Consider the following 18,003-nt stretch of genomic DNA (forward strand, 5'->3'; position numbering starts at 1 on the left):
ATCGTCCAAAGATACAATAGTCTTAATTATTCCTGAAACAATCTATATTGTTTGTTTTTTTTTTTTTTCGTATTTCAATTCGTAATTGAATCGTAAAAAAAACTTTCATCGTATACAAACTTTCTTTCCATGAACGATGTGAGATGAATAATATGAAATATTGGAGGAAAGAAAATTTAATTGAATCGTATTTTTCTTTTTTTTCTTTTTTAACGAACCGTTTCAACGTAACGATGTAACGAAAACTATCACTTTTCAATGTTGAGAATAAAACGATTTTTCGATTCGATAAATCGCTTTCCCCCCTCCTATAGGAAATGTAGAAAACGTAGAAACATATTTTCATTCGTTTTACCCAACAGATGGTTCACTTTCCGTGGATCGACGCTCTCGAACTGCTCCTTGTTAGCCACGTATTTCGCGGCCACGTTCCGCAACCGATGGTTCCTCGACCATTCTTCGATCAGGTTCCTCCCGTCCAATCGTCTCCCTTCCTTATCCGGCTCCTCCGGATCCTGGGTCACTTTCGACACGAAATGTCGTCTACCTCCGCCGAGTATCACCTACGATCGATCATGATTCATTAGAGCATATATTTTATCCCAAATATTGTTTCTCATTTCTTTAACTTTTTTTTTTTTTTGTAATTAACGTAAATTGCAATATTATTTATTTAAATCAATATAAAGTTTTCAATGTATAATTAATGCGATGATTGCTAGCAATCATTCTTTCAAAAATAAACGTATCTCGTAACTTATCTTATTCTTTAAAACGCTTTTTTATTTCGATATGTTTACTATTTCCATTGCTTCCTTTTGAAAGAAGATTCATATCTTTCACACTTTAAACATTGTGACCACTTACCTCGTTCTTTTTTAATAATATCTTTGCAAATCGATTGAATTATAAAATAAAAAATAACTTCAATTAATATTTTGTTTTCTTTATTTGTTAATAGTTGTTTATGGAAACAAAATCTGTTAATAATCATCGTGATGTAATTATAATGTATTAAATATTCACGTATTAACGTATGAATGTTTGAACACGTTTCACCTATATACAAAAATCAGCCAACTAATCGTCGTGATCGCTCGGGTTATAACCCGCATCGGATTTCCTTTTCAATAATCGGATTTAAATTTAAATTTAACGAGATTAACATCGGTCGAAAACTTTGATCCACGATTTTCATTTTCGAGCTTTTTATTTTCGTACGTTCCGTATCTTTGGACGAGCGTGTTTGTGTTCCATCAGAGAAACGTGATCCCAAAAGCAATTTTGTAGAATTTCAAAGTCAACCGAAAAGGAATAGTCTTCTCGTTCATCCGTAAAATTTTCCATTTCGGTGATTACAACTCTTTTTTTTTTCCCTCCCCTCCCTCCTTTCTTCTTTTATTTTTTATTTTTGTTTCACGGATAGCTTGGAACAGAAAGTCACATATAAAAAGGATTACGAGCACGCGACCTACATTGCACGCTTTTTATATTTTAATATCGCCAATGAAAGACACGTAGAATATGTTATGCGATATTTTTTTTTTTTTTTTCTTTTTTTCGGAACATCATATTGTTTTGGATTGAATAGTTGGTCATATTATTCGTCGATATTAAAAATGAATTTAATCGAATTAGAGGTATTTCTCGTTCGTTGTCGAAATATTCTCATCTTTTAGCCGATCGAACCGAGATGTTTTCTTATTTCCACGTATTTTTCGTTAAGAATTATAGCTCATAATTTACCGTGCTTTCCCAATTCTTTACGATTCATTCTTTTTTAAAATAAATTAAAATATATTTCGACCAAGGTATATACGTTAAATTCAAATAAATAATTAACAAGAAATTGTTACGTTTCGTTTTCCGCGAACGATTCGAAATGTTAATTACCCTCGGTATGATTTGGAAAACTAAAAAGGTCGATCGACAATTCTATTTTCCCGGATAAACAATTAAAATTAACGGGGATGTTAATTAACCCGATGGAATATCGAAATTTAACCTTATGTTATGTTATAATATATCGTTTCGATGCTCGTTTAATTAACGCGGGAAATAGATATTGAATTTTCGAAATTTTGACCGCTCGTCACCGAAGATACCGCGCCCGAAATATTTCGCGCGCGAGAAATAAATTTTACTTCCGATTTTCCTAATAATTCGTGGAATTCATTTGGAAAAGTCATCCCCGTGGACTTTTAATTCTCGTTCTGCCGTTCGACCAGAACAAACTCTCTCGAGAGCTCTCTCGACTAAGCAGACTTTAACGAGAACGGAAAGTTTTGCATAGAAGTTCCGTATAAAAGCTCTGATCTCTCGAACCAACTTTTCTTTTTTTTTCTTTTTTTTTTTTTTCAACCATTTACGTCGCCGCAAAAACATGGTCTTCCAGGGATAGGCAGATTCCCAAACCCTTGCTTCCCGTCGATCGAACCGTCGATTCTTCTGTCGCCATCTTCTTCTTCTTCTTCTTCTTCTTTCGATCGAAAGTTCAGACTCGAAACGTTATCACGATTTTAACGAAGTTTCGTGGAGAGGGTCAACTTCATGTACGATTCGATTCCAAGCGAAGATCGTCGATCTTTCGTTTCGAAAGGATTTCGAGGATTCGAAGAAAGATGCGAAAAGGATTTTTAGAAATTGATTTTGCATAGAGTTAAGAAAAGAGTGGAGCCGATCTTATTTAAGATGGTTTCGTTCGATCGATGGATAAAGTTTCGTTCAATTTTCGACTCGGGGAGCAACGTTTCGTGTCTGTGTACAATCTTGGGAAAACGTGATAATGATTGCGTGACGCGCGACGAGGAAAACTAAATTTTCTCAAATTCTCGAGATCCTCCAGTTTACATGGACGCGCGTGAAATCCTCAAAATGGGATTAGAAACTCGATGTGCAGCTTGTGGAAATGCGATTAGAGAGGAGAAGAAGGTAAATTCTTAACGCGATAAAACATAGTCCGAGAACGTAGTATAAAACTACTTGATTCGGGGGCTGACATAATTTGCACACGAATCATATATTCCTCGCAATGAGATTAAACTCGGAGTTGTCGGAAAGATTTCTGAAATCTTGAGCAATTAAATATACCCGTGCGTATCGCTCGTCTAATGAAATTCAACAACACGGAGCATACGTTACTTCGTCGTATTATTTTTAGATTAAAAATCTTTTTATTATCGTTGAGACTATTCCAACGTGATACAAATTATACAAATCATATACGTTACTTGGAATTAAATTCAGATTAAAAATCTTTTTATCATCGTTGAAACTATTTCAACAAATTTCAACATTATACGAGTCATATACGTTACTTGGAATTGTTACTTTGTCATATTATTTTCAAATTCAGATTAAAAATCTATCGTTGAAACTATTTCAACAAATCATACGAGTCGTATACGTTATTTGGAATATTACTTCGTTGTATTATTTTTAAATTCAGATTAAAAATTTTTTATCGTATCGTGAGACTATTCCAACGTCATACAAATTATATGAATCATATACATTATTTGGAATTGTTACTTGGTCATATTATTTTCAAATTCAGATTAAAATCTCTATATTATCGTTGAGACTATTCCAACGTGAATTATATGAGTCGTATACATTATTTGGAATTGTTATATTATTTTTAAATTCAAATTGATGGATTAAAAATCTTTTATTATGGTTGAGACTATTCCAATGTTATACAAATTATACGAGTCGTATACATTATTTGGAATTGTCATATTATTTTCAAATTCAGATTAAAAATTTTTATATTATCATTGAGACTATTCCAACGTGAATTATATGAGTCATATACATTATTTAGAATTGTTTCATATTATTTTCAAATTCAAATCGGCCGATTAAAAATCTTGTTATTACTCACGTTAAGATCTTTCAACGTGATACAAATTATAGGAGTCGAACGTTGCGTATTTCACGATTTACGAAATCTATTTTTCCGGTAGAGAGATGAATTTGAACGCAATTCGACTCGATCGTTCGTTCGATGGGCGATCGATGCAGCGTGTAAAACGTCGCCGATAAATCGCGGAATGGAAGGCTCGGGTTGTTGCTTTTCCCAAATCTCTTTTCTCCTCTCTTTACTCCCGCTTTAATCCTTGGCACTTTTAACCTTTCTTCTCCCTCTGTCGATTATTTTATAATATATTTTATAATAATTTTCGCGCGCCGACAAACGAATATGCGAAATCGAGACGATTCGTACGATTCGAGAGATATATAATAAATTTTAAATCGAATTACTCGACATAATGAATACGACATTCTGTAATATTTCTTCTGTCTATCGATATTTTTATCTACATCATTTCCTTCTTTCGAAAAATGATAAGAGATTACATTACTTAATTTTTCAACGACGATTCAACTCGTAATCTTCGTTATGTAACTTGTTTTCGAAGAAGAAGAGGAGGAAAAATTGTATTAACGAGAAAAAAAAAGTGAAATAATCGTTGAATCGATTGCATCGATAGTTTAAACAAACATACAACGATCCGATAATTTGTATTTTCAATTAGAGAGAAAAGATTCGATCCGATTATATTTTTCTAAACGAAGAGAAGACAGTTTTACCCCGAATCCGAAGGATATATTAAATACCTTATTAAGCGCGCACGTTGAATTATTCATGGCGAGTACATGTTTGGCCAACTTTCAATATCGGACGGTTTACGGTTCGTTGATTATTGAATTACGATTAAATCATAATTTATATCATCAAACTTGCACAGAAATCTGCCCCGCTTTTCCCAACCGAAAATCAAAAATATCATCCCTCTACCTTAATCCATTTTCCATCCTGAAAGAGAAAAAGAAAGAAAAAAGAAGAAGAAACTCGAAGCTTTGGTGTACAAATTGGAAACGATTTCACGTTCCATTCACTCCCTCCTCGCCCCCCGTATCGAAAGCTTAAAGGGAAAGAGAGCACGATCGTTAGAAATTTCCGGGGAAACGTTCTCTTCGGAAAAACCTTCCCCCTCGATCCCTTCCTTTCGCGACTCTTGCGAGAGGAAATCTTTGCACGTATCCACGAACGGCGATAAAAGGGAAAAGGGGGGGAGGGGGGCCGATGGATTAACGGATGGATAAGAAAAGTTTTCGAGGGCTCGGGACGAATATATATCGTAATCCCCGTACGTTGATGTTACGGCCTGGCTCATCCTCGAGCAGCTGGCGCGCGATGTCCTTGCACGATGTTCGTGCAGCAGGTGGCACTTTGCCGTCGTCCTCCCAGTAACGGCTGGCCGCGTGGGCGTAAAGGGCCGCCGGTGTCGCGTGCGTCACCCTCGTCGTCGTGACCAATCCTGTCGATTTGCCTGGAAAAAGAAAGGATTCGTTGAGGAAAAATTCTTTTAAAAATTCTTTCTTCCCGTATAATAATAATAATAATCTTGGGGAGTAATCGGATCGCACGAGGGGAGGGGAGGGATCGTCCGACGAATTGAACGAGCATCCCGCTTCCTCGCCATTAAGCCCTAATACGCGTTTCATCATCGTATAATTACCGTTCCCTTCGTGGAACGACACGCTCGTTCTGTATAATTAAAAATGAATTTAAAATGAAATATATAAAAGGAAAAATCGTTAAGATCCTGTAATGTAAAAAGTGTAATGCGATTCTTTGCTCGTTTCTTCCTCGTCGAAACAAAAATAATAATCGATACGGGAAGAAAGAGACGGATTGGATAAAAACGTTCGGATCGACAAGTTTTTAATTTCCAGCGGGGGGATACGATTTTCGAAAAGGAATTGCAGCAACTTTGGTGAACCATATCCGAGAACGAGAGATTATTTTAATTATGGATATTCCATGGATCTTCTTGGCCATCTTCGATAGTCACTCGTTTCTTCCATCCGTTGGAGTGAAAGTGAACGGATCGAGATACGCGGGGATGAATGTTCGATCAGGAATTGGCAATCACGGGGCGGGATCGCGTTTAATCGGCTCGAGCAGCGTCGATACACGGGCCCTTCATCGAATCCTCGCTCTTGACCCTTTGATCTCGGCATCTCGGTCTTCAATTACGATTTAACTATGACCTCTCCGTGGATCCGTGGAGATAGGGAAATTGTTAACGGATACGCACTTCGAGGGAGATTGAGCGATGTATGCATACGCAAGGATGTATGCATACAGCTCGAAAGCAAAACGAAAGCTCGTTTGGCAATTGTCCTTCGAAACTAATTTTTCGGATTATATTTTAAGAATCCGTGCACTGCCTTCGACCGGATGATTCGTGAATGCAAGAAAAAGCTGCGAAATTTCTTCTTTCAAACGGAAGAATTTCATTTTCATTTTTCTTTTTTTTCTTTCTTCTCTATTTTTTTAGATCACGTTCGCGAAAGAAAATCGAGGAAAGGAAAGTTTAAACGCGCGCGCTAGGATATTAAGTTTCGAGATTGTTTTTGACCGCCAACTTAATTTGTTCAACCTGGACGATACTTCCGGTTTTCTCCTCGCTTTTTTCCCCCCTTGTAATTTGAACTTTCCCGAAAACCCTACGTTCGTTTCTTTCACCTAAGCAATTTCAAGAGCTCGCCTCTCGTTCCATTGCCGTGGTAAACGTTGGCCGAAAATAGAAAAACAGTACGAACGAAGCCGAAACTTGGGCGAAAATTGCAAACTGCCTTTGTGCCGAGTCTCGTTCGTGATCATTGTCGAGCCGACACAATTATCACGGGGAAAAACGGATCGTTCGAGAGAATCGTCAAAAAGATATTCCCTTTTTTTTATCCCGAGACAAAATATATCCTCCGTTAAATCGCTCGAAAAGGCGAAGAAAAATTCCATCTTTTAAATTCGCGACGTGGACGAAGTAGATCTCGAGAAGCGCGATTCTCGATAAAGGAACGGAAAAAAAAAAGAAGAAGAGGAGGGAGAAAAAGGCCATTGAACGGCGGTAAACGGTCGTCGTTTTTCCGCGTGCATCGTTTACCCCGCAAAAGGGGGCATCGAGCGTGGGATTTAAAGCGTGGGGATCCGAAGCGCCTCGATGGCGATAAGATGAGGCATGATTTACATACAAACACTGGCAGCGAGACGTTCGCATGCAAATTAAAATAAAGCTACGATTGAATCCCTCGAGGTGGAAATTGTCGTGGGGGGGGGGGGGGGGGGGGAGGGGGAAGGAGCGAGCGGATTTCACTTTTCCTCCTTTAAGCGAAAACAATTCTCAACCGCTCGGGTAAGAAACAATTTCGCGACACGAGACGCGTCTCGAATACTTGAAACGGGGAAGACATTTCAGAGATTTGCAAAATGGTTAACGGAAAACGGAAGGAAAAGGTGTACCGCGGAAAAGGTGAAAAGGCTTTTGTCGAAGGCATACTTCGACTTCCGGAAATGAGCCGCTCTTCTCTTTCTCGATCTGGAGGAAATTTTCATACCACAAATTTTCAGCTTCATTGTGTTATTATAATTTAATAGAATCGAGAATGTCGAGACAAAATTAATCGACGAGAGTATAAGAAACGTTTATCTTTTGTTAGAATTTTTATATCTTTATATAAATTTGTGAGAAAAATTTATTGAAACAAGAGACATTATCAATCTTATATATCTTTATCGTCTATCCATTCTTTGTACGATAAGAATTATAAGAATTATACGATAAAAAAAGCAATAATAATGACAATTAAATGATAATAATAATAATGAGAATGATAATGCTCAAAGAGGAAACTTTTTTCTAAAAACGCACTTTGTTTCGTATTTCGCTTTGTCTGATAAGTCGATCTATTCTCCTACAGCTAACCACTTAAATGTTAATTAACGTTAGGAAGGGAAAATTGAAGATTTTCTGTATTATTTTTTTTACCGAAATTACGCTTAATAATAGAAGAGAGAAAAAAAAAGCAAATTCAGTATCCGTTGATTCGTAAAGTGGCTGCAATTGCTGCAACAAGATAAATTATTGACGTAACAGGAATGAAGATAACGAAAACTATGTTTCTCGTTAAACGATAATATCTCGAGATTGCGGGAAAAGCAAAAAAAGATTCGAAATTTCGAACTCGATCGTAATCATTTTCGGAAAGATATTAATCTTGAAAGTTTCGATGAATTTAATATTCGCGTATCTAGAAATTTTGGTCCAGATCTCTTCTGAAGATCGTTCAAAGCGTGATTCGACTTTCTCGAGAAAAGACTCCTTCTTTCCTCTCTCTCTTTCTCTCTCTTCGCGACTTTTCATCTTATCAAACGGGTTTTCTAGCGACATTATCTTTCCAGCGGCGAAAGTGTGCCGTTCCATCTGCGAAATTGTTCTTTATGGGTGCCGAAAAAAAAAAAGGGATGAAGGGGGAAAACACGAGGGAAGATACGTCGTGTGATTCGAAACGAGATTTTGCCGCGTCTGGAATCTTCGTGGGAAAAAATGTCACGTCGGGGAAGAAGAGAATCGATAAACGAAGATAAAGAGAAGAATAAGAATCTCGAATAAATTTTCCATTCGAGATAATCAATGATTATTATCTCGTTATATCATTGACCTTTTCGTTGCTCGCGTCGTAAATCGTAAATGACAATTGATCGAACACTGGATCGCGTTTGATTATCGGGGAATAGAGAAATTAGTCGGCCGTCATCGGATAAAGTTCATTTGTCGACTCTCCCTCCGCCTCTCGGAAATTCGACTCGGATGAATTTGCAAATTTTAGATCGTGTTAGGAAACACGGTAAATCCCTCGTTTGAACAGCGCACAACTTCTGCCCGAAAATTCGTCCCGTTACGAACAAAAGTGGCACCAGCACCAAAATCGATATTCCGTTTGACGGAATGCATAATCGATTCAATTAGTCTCGCGCTAATTATTTGCCGAGACTTCGATCCGATAAAGCTATTCCACCCTTGTTATTCTCCCGTTCTCGCGGATAGTGGCCGAATACGCGTTAATTAACGAGATATCGATATCATCGGGGCTTTATTTTTTTTTTTTTGATCTTTTTTTTTTTTCTTCTTTTTTTTTTCAGGGGAGAAAGAGACAGGGGAGAAGTTTGCATTCGTGACGTTCAAGCATCGCGAATAAAAAATTATCGTTTGATTCTTCGTCCATTTATCGTTTCGATGCTATCTGCATGAAATATGTTGATAAATGCGTGAGAAGAGTGAGAGTGATTTTTTTGAAACGGAAGATTGGAAGAAAGAGATAAAGAGTTATTGTTATATTTGAATGAAAAGTATTACATGGAAATTAAGTTCGATAAAAAAAAAAAATATCTTCTCTTTTTTAATCGATCGATGGTGAATATTTCGTAATCAAGGGGAAAATAAATATTTGCAAGTTTGCAAGATTATATTACGATTATTACATTTGCCGAAACGCAACGTTTGTAATTAGAATAAATACGATTGGGGGAATTCAAATGTAAAATAATATAAATACACAGGCGAACGAAATATCCTCGTCAGCGTTTCGATTATTACTACTATTTATTTTCGTGATTACATTATACATCAAATTATCGTTTATCAGGAAAACTTACCGCCGTGTAATATCGGGGGACGAATACAGCGTTAATAGCTTCAATAACTTCAACACCATCGCGCTATTAATTTTCTATATAATTTATAGGCTACGTAATACAATTATCCATCCTAATCCTAATTGAAACAATTCATCGAAAGATTGTTTCAAATTTAACTCTTCGTTCGACACGATTGTTCGCAATTTTATTTACGATTACAAACACGATAACCGTATCTTCTCTCTTCGACGAGAACGTGAAAGATAATTCAACGTGTCCTTCCCCATTATCTTCCCTCCCCGCATATCTTCTGAATCAAAAGAAAAAAACTCAACCTCTTTTTTACTTCTACTCGAACGAAGACGCGTATACATCGATGGCCGCGGTCGACAACGCGCAGACAATAATTGTAAATTGACAAATTGCGGCTGTAAAGAGGGCAGAAAGCGGGATCGTGTCGGTTACGGCGAGGGGGGAAGAGGCGTGTCAACGGCAAACGGCGCGCGATTAATCAACGAGGCAATTCATCTTAATGATCGAGCTAAGGCAGCTTGCAGCTTTCATGCTCGCAACGTAGGCGCAGTCAGACGTACGAGGTTTCGGCTATACGCGCGACGTGTTTATTACTGATCTCGATGTACATGACCCGTGTGCACCCATGTTGTTACATGGATATATATATATATATATAAGTCATGTTGGTTTCGCGGTGACTGCTTTAACCGGCCCACTCGTTTTCAGTCGACTCCGCGTTATCTTAATATCTCATCGTCACGCGATATATATATGTATATACACTTTGGGCTCGGATACCTCTCGGTTCTTCGATCATTTAGAACATTTCAACGAGTCTCCCGACGATTTAATAAAAATCGTATTAATGTTTTACTTTCCAAGTGGAAAGGAAAAATATCGTTTATAGCGTTATATTTCGTACGCAACTTGGCAGGAAGAATATTGTAAATAGATTAAAGTAACTTGACGATCTCTTATGCGTATCGACATCTCGTTTATGCGTATATTCGATAAGGGTTTATCATTGTGAAATAATTGTTGATGAAGAATTTGAGTGGTTAAATAGTTTCCAAACGTTAGAATACGTGATTCGATTATATTATATCGTGCATGATTTTGATACTTGTATAGATTGAATCATCATCTCTCTAGACTCTACATTTATTGCCGATTTATTGGTATTTACATTCGAATCTTTTATGCTATTATATCGTGAAATTTATCTTATCGAACGAATTATATTATATTATATTAAGATGATAAAATTGATAAAACGAATGACATTCAGAAAATGGAAAAATCTAGGTCAAAATATCGAATTATTAATTAATATCGAATTATTTTTGTAAATAGCTTTTCGTCAAAGAATTTCAATTTGTATATTTTGTAAAGAGATTAGACAAAGTTTCTTCACAAAAGATTTGTTCGTAAAAATTATTGTAACGTTTTATACGTTTGGAATTTTATATGGATTGTATAGATGAAAAATTTCAGTGTGTGCAGTATCGTGGAACAGAGAGAAAATAGCTTGCATATTTTTCAATATTTCGAAATGTTAGAGATTGAATATTTCAAACTGTTCGATGGTAAATAACTTATATACGACTCGAAAACTGTATTATATAAAAGAACGTATGAAAAAAATTCTTTATGCATATTATTAAATTAAGCTTCCTTTACTTTTATTTTTTTCTAATATACATTATAATTACTTACGTTTATAAAAATTTTCTCATTATTCAAATTTTAATTAATTTCTATTACACGTATCGATACAAATCTGTTAAATATCCAGAGAAAATTATAATCATATAATGTTGTAAAAATAAAGTACAAAAGCTGCACGACACGTAGCTACTGTAAAACGTTATAATATTTTTTTTCTCCCCCGTATATATCGAAAATTCTAAAAATATCAGAAATTCTGAAAATAGCTGGCATGTTTAAACGATGAGATCGATCGGCGGGTTTCATTATGATGGTTAAAAACACGACATCGATACCATTAGTATTCATCGCGAGACTAGTCAAAGAACCGTGATGAAACGTGTCTCTATAGGAAATTGAAATTATCGAACTCGGAGCACCGAGCGAATTCTTAACGTGCACCGATACGAGTGGTAATAAACCAACCTGAACGAAAGATCCTTATTTACGAGCGACATTACGATTCGAATAAACAAACACGGTGCTTGTTGTCGAATCGAATTAATTACTTAATTCGTTCGAAAATGATTCGACGACACGCGCTTGGAGAATCTAGTGAGAAGTTCACTGTGCTGGAAACAAGTCTCGCGGAAAGGAATGCGGATCTCTGATTGGTTAATTCGGAAGGAAACATCTATTTTCTCGACGATCTATAAACTTCGATACATCAGCGTAAGAGATACAAAATTCTAATGTGTTCGATATAATATAAAAATTTTTTATTTCTCGTATTACGCGTTTAGGTTCGTAATGATAGTTTAATTTATAAGTAATAATACGAATAAGTTAGACGTATTATATTAATATTAATTTCGAAGGTGTTTCCAATCTTAATTTTAATTGAGATAATTTTTATCTTGATGCATTAGCGTAAGAGATACAGAATTCTAACATGTTCGATATAATATAAAAATTTTTTACTTCTCGTATTATGCATTTAGGTTAATTCGTAACGATAGTTTAATTTATAAATAATAATACGAATAAGTTAGACGTGTTATAAATATATTGATATTATATCAAAATAATTAATATTAATTTCGAAGGTGTTTCCGATCTTAATTTTAATCGAGATAATTTTTAGCTCGATGCATCAGCGTAGGAGATATAGAATTCTAACGTGATCGATATAATATAAAAATTTTTTGGTTAATTCGTAACGATAGTTTAATTTATAAATACGAATAAACGTTAGACGTACTATATTAATATTATATCAAAGGTGTTTCCAATCTTAATCGAGATAAATTTTTACGATTTTGAATGTTCGAATTATCATAACTCTTCCACTGGTACGCAAGCATATAGTTAGAGACAATTATCTCGTTAAGTTCGAGTTAGAAATTAGAATCTTTTCGAAAGTCGGTATCTTTCAATTCTAATCCACTATCGTGGATCCTCGCCGTTCGTTTTTGAAGGCATTTTCGTAAAAAATACTATTCCTCTCTTCCTCTCCTCCCAATCGTGCGATAAAACTAGATTTTCGAGCCACCGTAATGCCTAACCCGGGGAAAATGGAAAATCGAGATCGGCTAAAAGCACTATTCTGTATCGTTGACAACGAAACTTGATCGTAGCGCAATATGACGATCTCCCGATTGCAGCATCCCCTCTCCCCCTCCCCCCTCCGAGTATATCCCTTAATGTTCGTGCATGCGCGCCAGAGAAATTCTGTTAATTGCTCGATACCATTCTAATGAGAGCAGATTATATACCGGATGGTCCACGGGGAACCATCGTGGCTCGATATGATTTTCAACGGATATCTCAACCCTTATCCTTTCCACCACTTGAATCCGAAAAATCTATCATTTCCTTCGAAACTTTCTCGATTCTTTAGAAATTACAAGTTAGCAATTTTTTTGAAGAGAAATCAAGAGACTGTCGGAAATTCGATAAAACGCGACTCCTGAATTTTTATTCAGGCCATCTCCCTATCAAACTGCGCTCTCGATCAAATTTTTGTTATTTCATTAATGAATGCGGTCGGTATTTTATTTTATTTTATTTTATTTTATTCTGTATTATTTTATTTTATTTTATTTTATTTGCGATTTCAAACATATACCGTAACGAATTGCGAAAGCGGTTCAACCTTTTTTTTTTGTTCTTTTTTTTGTTTTTTTTTTTTTTTAATTCGAAACAGCCGGTGCTTGTTCAACGTTCAAATTCGGGCTCGTTTCATTGTTACCTGAAGTCTGTTCTACGAGCGGTCCGAATTGCACGCGGGTAGAATTTATGCTCGAAAATTCGCTTTCCGTCCCGGGATATTCGACACGGAATGCCACGTGGAAAAAATAACGTACGGATCTTATGATCGCGGAGCTGTCGCGATTACGTCGTCGATGTATCGCATTATATCGCTATAATTTTTATATATTTTGCGCGGGAAATGGGAAATGATTGGAAAATGGAGCGCTTTCACGGCGTGGAAATTTTACGTAACGTAAACAATAATTAAGAGCATCGTGCTCGTTTCGTAAATAACATTCAATCAAACTTGTTTCAAGAGTATAGATAGAGAATATATTCTTTGATTTAGAAAAAAATATTTATACGTTTTTCTAAATGGGGAGCGATAATTTTTCTTCGACATTTCTAGATCTCTCTTATTAATCTTAATTATCGATAGAATACAAATCGTAATAAAACGAAGAATGTAATTCATTTCGTATTTTTTTATTTGTTTATTAAAAAAGAATATATATATATAATAGATAAAGAAGATTTTATATCGAAACGAAATCGATAATAAAATCTATTGTTTATCGATAGTCCTTGATAAATATTCATTCTTCTTGACATATCTCAAGGAGATTTGTATACGAATGGAATATGAAGAAGAAAAAGACAAAAATTAATATTTCCAACAATAACCATTTCGCGATAAATTAACGAAGCGAAATGGAAAATAAAGTAAAATAAAAACGAGAAGTTGTTGGAGGAAGAATGTAAACGAAGAAGAAGTAAAAAAATAAAATAAAAGTAAAACAGAAAAAAAAAGAAGAGGAGGAGAGGATGAATTGGGAATGAATCGACGCGAGCAATTAAGTACGAATTGATCGGGAGATAGGAATCGATTATGTAATCCTTTGCATTAGTTGTTGACGTTCGAATATTTACCCTGCTCCTGCGCCCAATTGATAAGGGACGGTACACGGGCATCAAAACTGGAATAGCAGTTCTCGAAGCGTGCAGAGGAGTCCAGGCCAACAGTCTCGTAATTGGCTTTAACCCCGCAGAGTAATGCCGTCGCGCATGCTGACGACTCTCCGACTTGGGCATCCATGTTGTAAGTCTGGAAACGAACGAAAATGGAAGATGTAGTTTAATCACCGTTCCCACAGAGATTCGCTATATACGACGACTGAACGGAAAGGATTATTGCTCTCGTAAAAATGGACGAGAGCAAGGAGGAGATATTCCTATTCATTCGACGGAATACAGTTCCGTCTGAACTGAACGATTACGATTAGAGCGGTGACACGATGGTTGGATCAACAAGATTATCAGGAAAATTTATCTGCGTTTCAATATTTTCACTTCAATTTTCCACTTCAAATATTACGATACACATATATATATATACATATATTTTTTTGTTATCTTACGTACATATATATTTTACATTCCCTGGATCAGATGAAATTTTGATCATAGTTGTAGGAAGCGCGAATTTAAATAAAATAAAAGTATTTTCTTTTATCGTAAATACCTTTCTTATTTAAAATTAAACTTATCTACGTATTTTGTTCAAATTCGCGGTATCTTATCTCTTATCTTTTAAAGCCGATATATAAGCCGTGCATACTTGAATATCAGTTTCATTATTATCGAGTTTCACACAGTGACTACGTCCGAGAGTGTGAAAAACGATTTAAAAAAAAAAAAAAAATGAACAAAATAACTCAAATTACGCAGAATATACTTTTAGGAAGATCGAGTATAAACGTTGAAGGAATATGTCCGTCTCTTAACGGTGTGAAATCATTCGACACGGAAGAATACGACGAAGTGGACAGTGCGATAGTCGGTAATAAACTGAAGTGAGTAAATATTTTCGATATTAATTGTACAATCGTAATCGTCGGCGATGCTATATCGGCTCGTGTTCCTTCCTTTTCCATTTTCATCGCGATCAACATTGAAATGGTTCGGTCAATTTTCAATTTCGTTCCATTTTCTATTTGCGCGAGGGAAACTCCTGTGTGAAACGGTCGAAAAGTAAAGAGAAAGCTCTCTTCCAGTGGACACTCACGCACGGGAACGTGTATATATATATGTGTGTGTGTGTACGCATACGAGGAGTTGAGATAGACATCGATAACCTTTGATGAAAAGTGAGTCGAGCGAGGGAATCGTCAATGGCGCGATAAACGAAGGAACGTAATATCTCGTGATGATCTAACGTTATATCTCTCCCGTATGAAAATGAAATACGCGGACGCGAAATATGCATATTTACGAGAAATTAACATTTCTATGGTGAAATTAAATTTTACGATCTTGGCGAGCGCCACTGTTTATCGCTTCTCTCTGAAATGTTAAAGATCGCTGTTGGATGCGAGCGCTTAATTTGCCTGTTGAATTTAATTTTTACAATCTTGATCGGCAGACAGAAAATATCAGAGAGTGAATTTACGCGAATACATATGTATATATATGTGTCGATGTTTTTTGCAAATATAAGATAACGGTTTATCAGGAGACTTAAAAAAAAAAAGACTACGAAAACACTTACAGCGTATCGATTTTCTAAATATATATTTTATCAATCGAATATAATAGGGAATGCAATTAGAAATTTGAAATTTCGTTCTCTCTTCTTCTTCTTCTTTTTTTCCTTCCTTCGATATTCATTTCGTAGAAAAAAATCTCGGTATAAACAGAGATGGGGTTTTTAAAAATTTTGTTCGCTCGAACGGACGGGAGCCGGGCATTTAAAATTCCCAAAGAGGCATAAAGCTCTTTAAATCGGATGAGCTTCTCGTTAAATTAACCAACGTACCCCTTTTCAAAACCGGAATCGCGATGGAAAAAAAAAGAAAGAAGTTTCGGTTAAATCGACATCCTCGTCCCTCGTTCCCAGCCGCAATTTGCACTCTTGCTCCTCTTATATTCCAATTGGTCAGGATCGTTATAATCGTTGTTCGGGGGGATTTATATCCGGCCGTGTCAGCGGAGAGAAATAAGAGAAGTGGAGGGAAGGGAGAGAGGATTAGTAGTCGGGGCAAATTGTTTTCAAATTCAAAGGGGAACGCGACGAACCGCTATAATGGCCGGCAACTCGTCTCTCTGTTCCCGATGAACATTTGTTTGATAATGGGCGGGGGAGGGGGTAGATCCACGGCCGCATTTATGACTAGTTTGTAAGCGGCAACCTTTGTGCGTTGTGCCCGTTGTAAAAGCGGCGCGTCTACATTCACCATTCGGAGAAAGGGGCTTTCTTTCGACGAGAAAGAGAAATCTCGAACTGTTTAAAAAGCACGATCCGCGGCATCGTCGCCGTGTCGCGCCGTGTTTCCCGCTTTCCTCTTCATCGCCCCTTCTTTTGTCGTTTCGCCGCGCCGCTTTTTTTTTTTTTTTTTTTTTTTTACATCCGCTTCGCTTGTTTCGCAGATGCGCTTTCAGACACCTTTTAAACACCTACCCGGAAATTGACGAGTGTTTGATCGTGTTGATGAAAATCGTGGGGATCATTTGTAAGATTTTAAATGTTTAACAATTTGTGTCTCATCATGGATTCTATTCCTTTAAATGTGAATAATGATAAACAAGAGATTAAGAGAAAACGAATGATTCATATTCGAGGTAAATGTAAGATATAAGTTGTACACCTTCTTGGATTCTTCTCATCGTGATACTAGTATTTGAGGAATTAAGATTTCATTAATTTTTCGTTCGAATGATAACGTTTATCCTGTTAATATATTTTCATTGAAATCGTGAATATGCGATCGAATCGAATTACAAGGAACTGTTTATTTGCTATCTCTTATTGGAAATCGAATCTTTTGATATTTGGAAGATAACTTGCAATGTTTGTCACTCGATAATCACTCGAACAAATTTTTCTAATTTTAACAATGACGTTTAAGGAAAAATTTGGAGAAAGTAACGTGTTGATTCATAAATTCGATAACGTTTTCTTTTCGATTCATCATTGAGCTTTGTAAATTAAAGAGAGTTGTTAGGTTCGAGTTAGTTAATACGCAATAACGTAATTTATAATGAGTTTACGATAACTCTTTGATCCCAATACGTGTACGTTATAAGAGCTCCTTAATTGTTGTGACAAGTACTTTATACTTGTAAAGTTTGATATATTATACGTAAGTAGTTTATGATACGATAGAATATTAAACATACCAAGAATTAAGTAAATTATCGAGGAAATTCCCGCATCACTCTTCTTTCCTCCTATAATTGATTTTGTACATGGTGGAGCGAATAATTTTCAAAAAAAATCTATACGTTCTAAAATTGTAAAAAAAAAAAAAAAACTTTATACGATAGAAGATAAATCAGAAATTATTGATAAAACAGTCAAGTATAAAGCTAGCAATATGGAATATATGCAAATTCATAAGATAATTTAATTTTCATAAGATTGACAGCACAAATTAAATGGAAAAACCTAATAAGATCTATGTATATATAAACTACAATAGCTAAACTACAATCCATTCCTTTTTAGAACCATTCTCCAAATTCTACTTGCACGTTCGAATTGCTAGTTACGCTTGCCAGAACTTTATCTCAAGTACACGGTTGCACTCCCTTAAGAGGAT

The 18,003-nt window shown here is 35.9% G+C and overlaps 2 protein-coding genes across 14 annotated transcripts in view; one reads left to right on the top strand and one right to left on the bottom strand.

The window, feature by feature from the left end:
• The window catches only part of LOC410393 (alkaline phosphatase), a 195,379-nt gene that overhangs the window by 52,428 nt on the left and 124,948 nt on the right, over positions 1-18,003 (bottom strand). For 9 of the 11 annotated variants that reach the window (XM_006566892.3, XM_026444476.1, XM_006566894.3 and 6 more), the window contains 3 exons: positions 14,336-14,510; positions 5,161-5,339; positions 356-563 (listed from right to left, as the gene is read on the bottom strand). In XM_006566892.3, the coding sequence (XP_006566955.2) occupies positions 356-563; positions 5,161-5,339; positions 14,336-14,510 (562 nt within the window). Of the gene's footprint in view, positions 1-355; positions 564-5,160; positions 5,340-14,335; positions 14,511-14,827; positions 14,927-17,581; positions 17,869-18,003 lie in introns of those variants that run through there. The other 2 variants (XM_026444480.1, XM_026444478.1) reach the window with 2 other exon arrangements.
• Positions 1-18,003, top strand: part of LOC100576484 (caspase-1) — a 48,849-nt gene that overhangs the window by 5,825 nt on the left and 25,021 nt on the right. The window contains exon 1 of one of the 3 annotated variants that reach the window (XM_006566900.3): positions 15,030-15,258. The exons of 1 other annotated variant lie outside the window; for it this stretch is intronic. In XM_006566900.3, coding sequence (XP_006566963.2) covers positions 15,107-15,258 — 152 coding nt within the window. In that variant the 5' untranslated portion in view covers positions 15,030-15,106. Of the gene's footprint in view, positions 1-15,029; positions 15,259-18,003 lie in introns of those variants that run through there. One more of the 3 variants, XM_003250928.4, reaches the window with a different exon arrangement.

The sequence above is a fragment of the Apis mellifera genome, linkage group LG12 (assembly GCF_003254395.2).
Source record: "Apis mellifera strain DH4 linkage group LG12, Amel_HAv3.1, whole genome shotgun sequence".
NCBI lineage: Eukaryota > Metazoa > Arthropoda > Insecta > Hymenoptera > Apidae > Apis > Apis mellifera.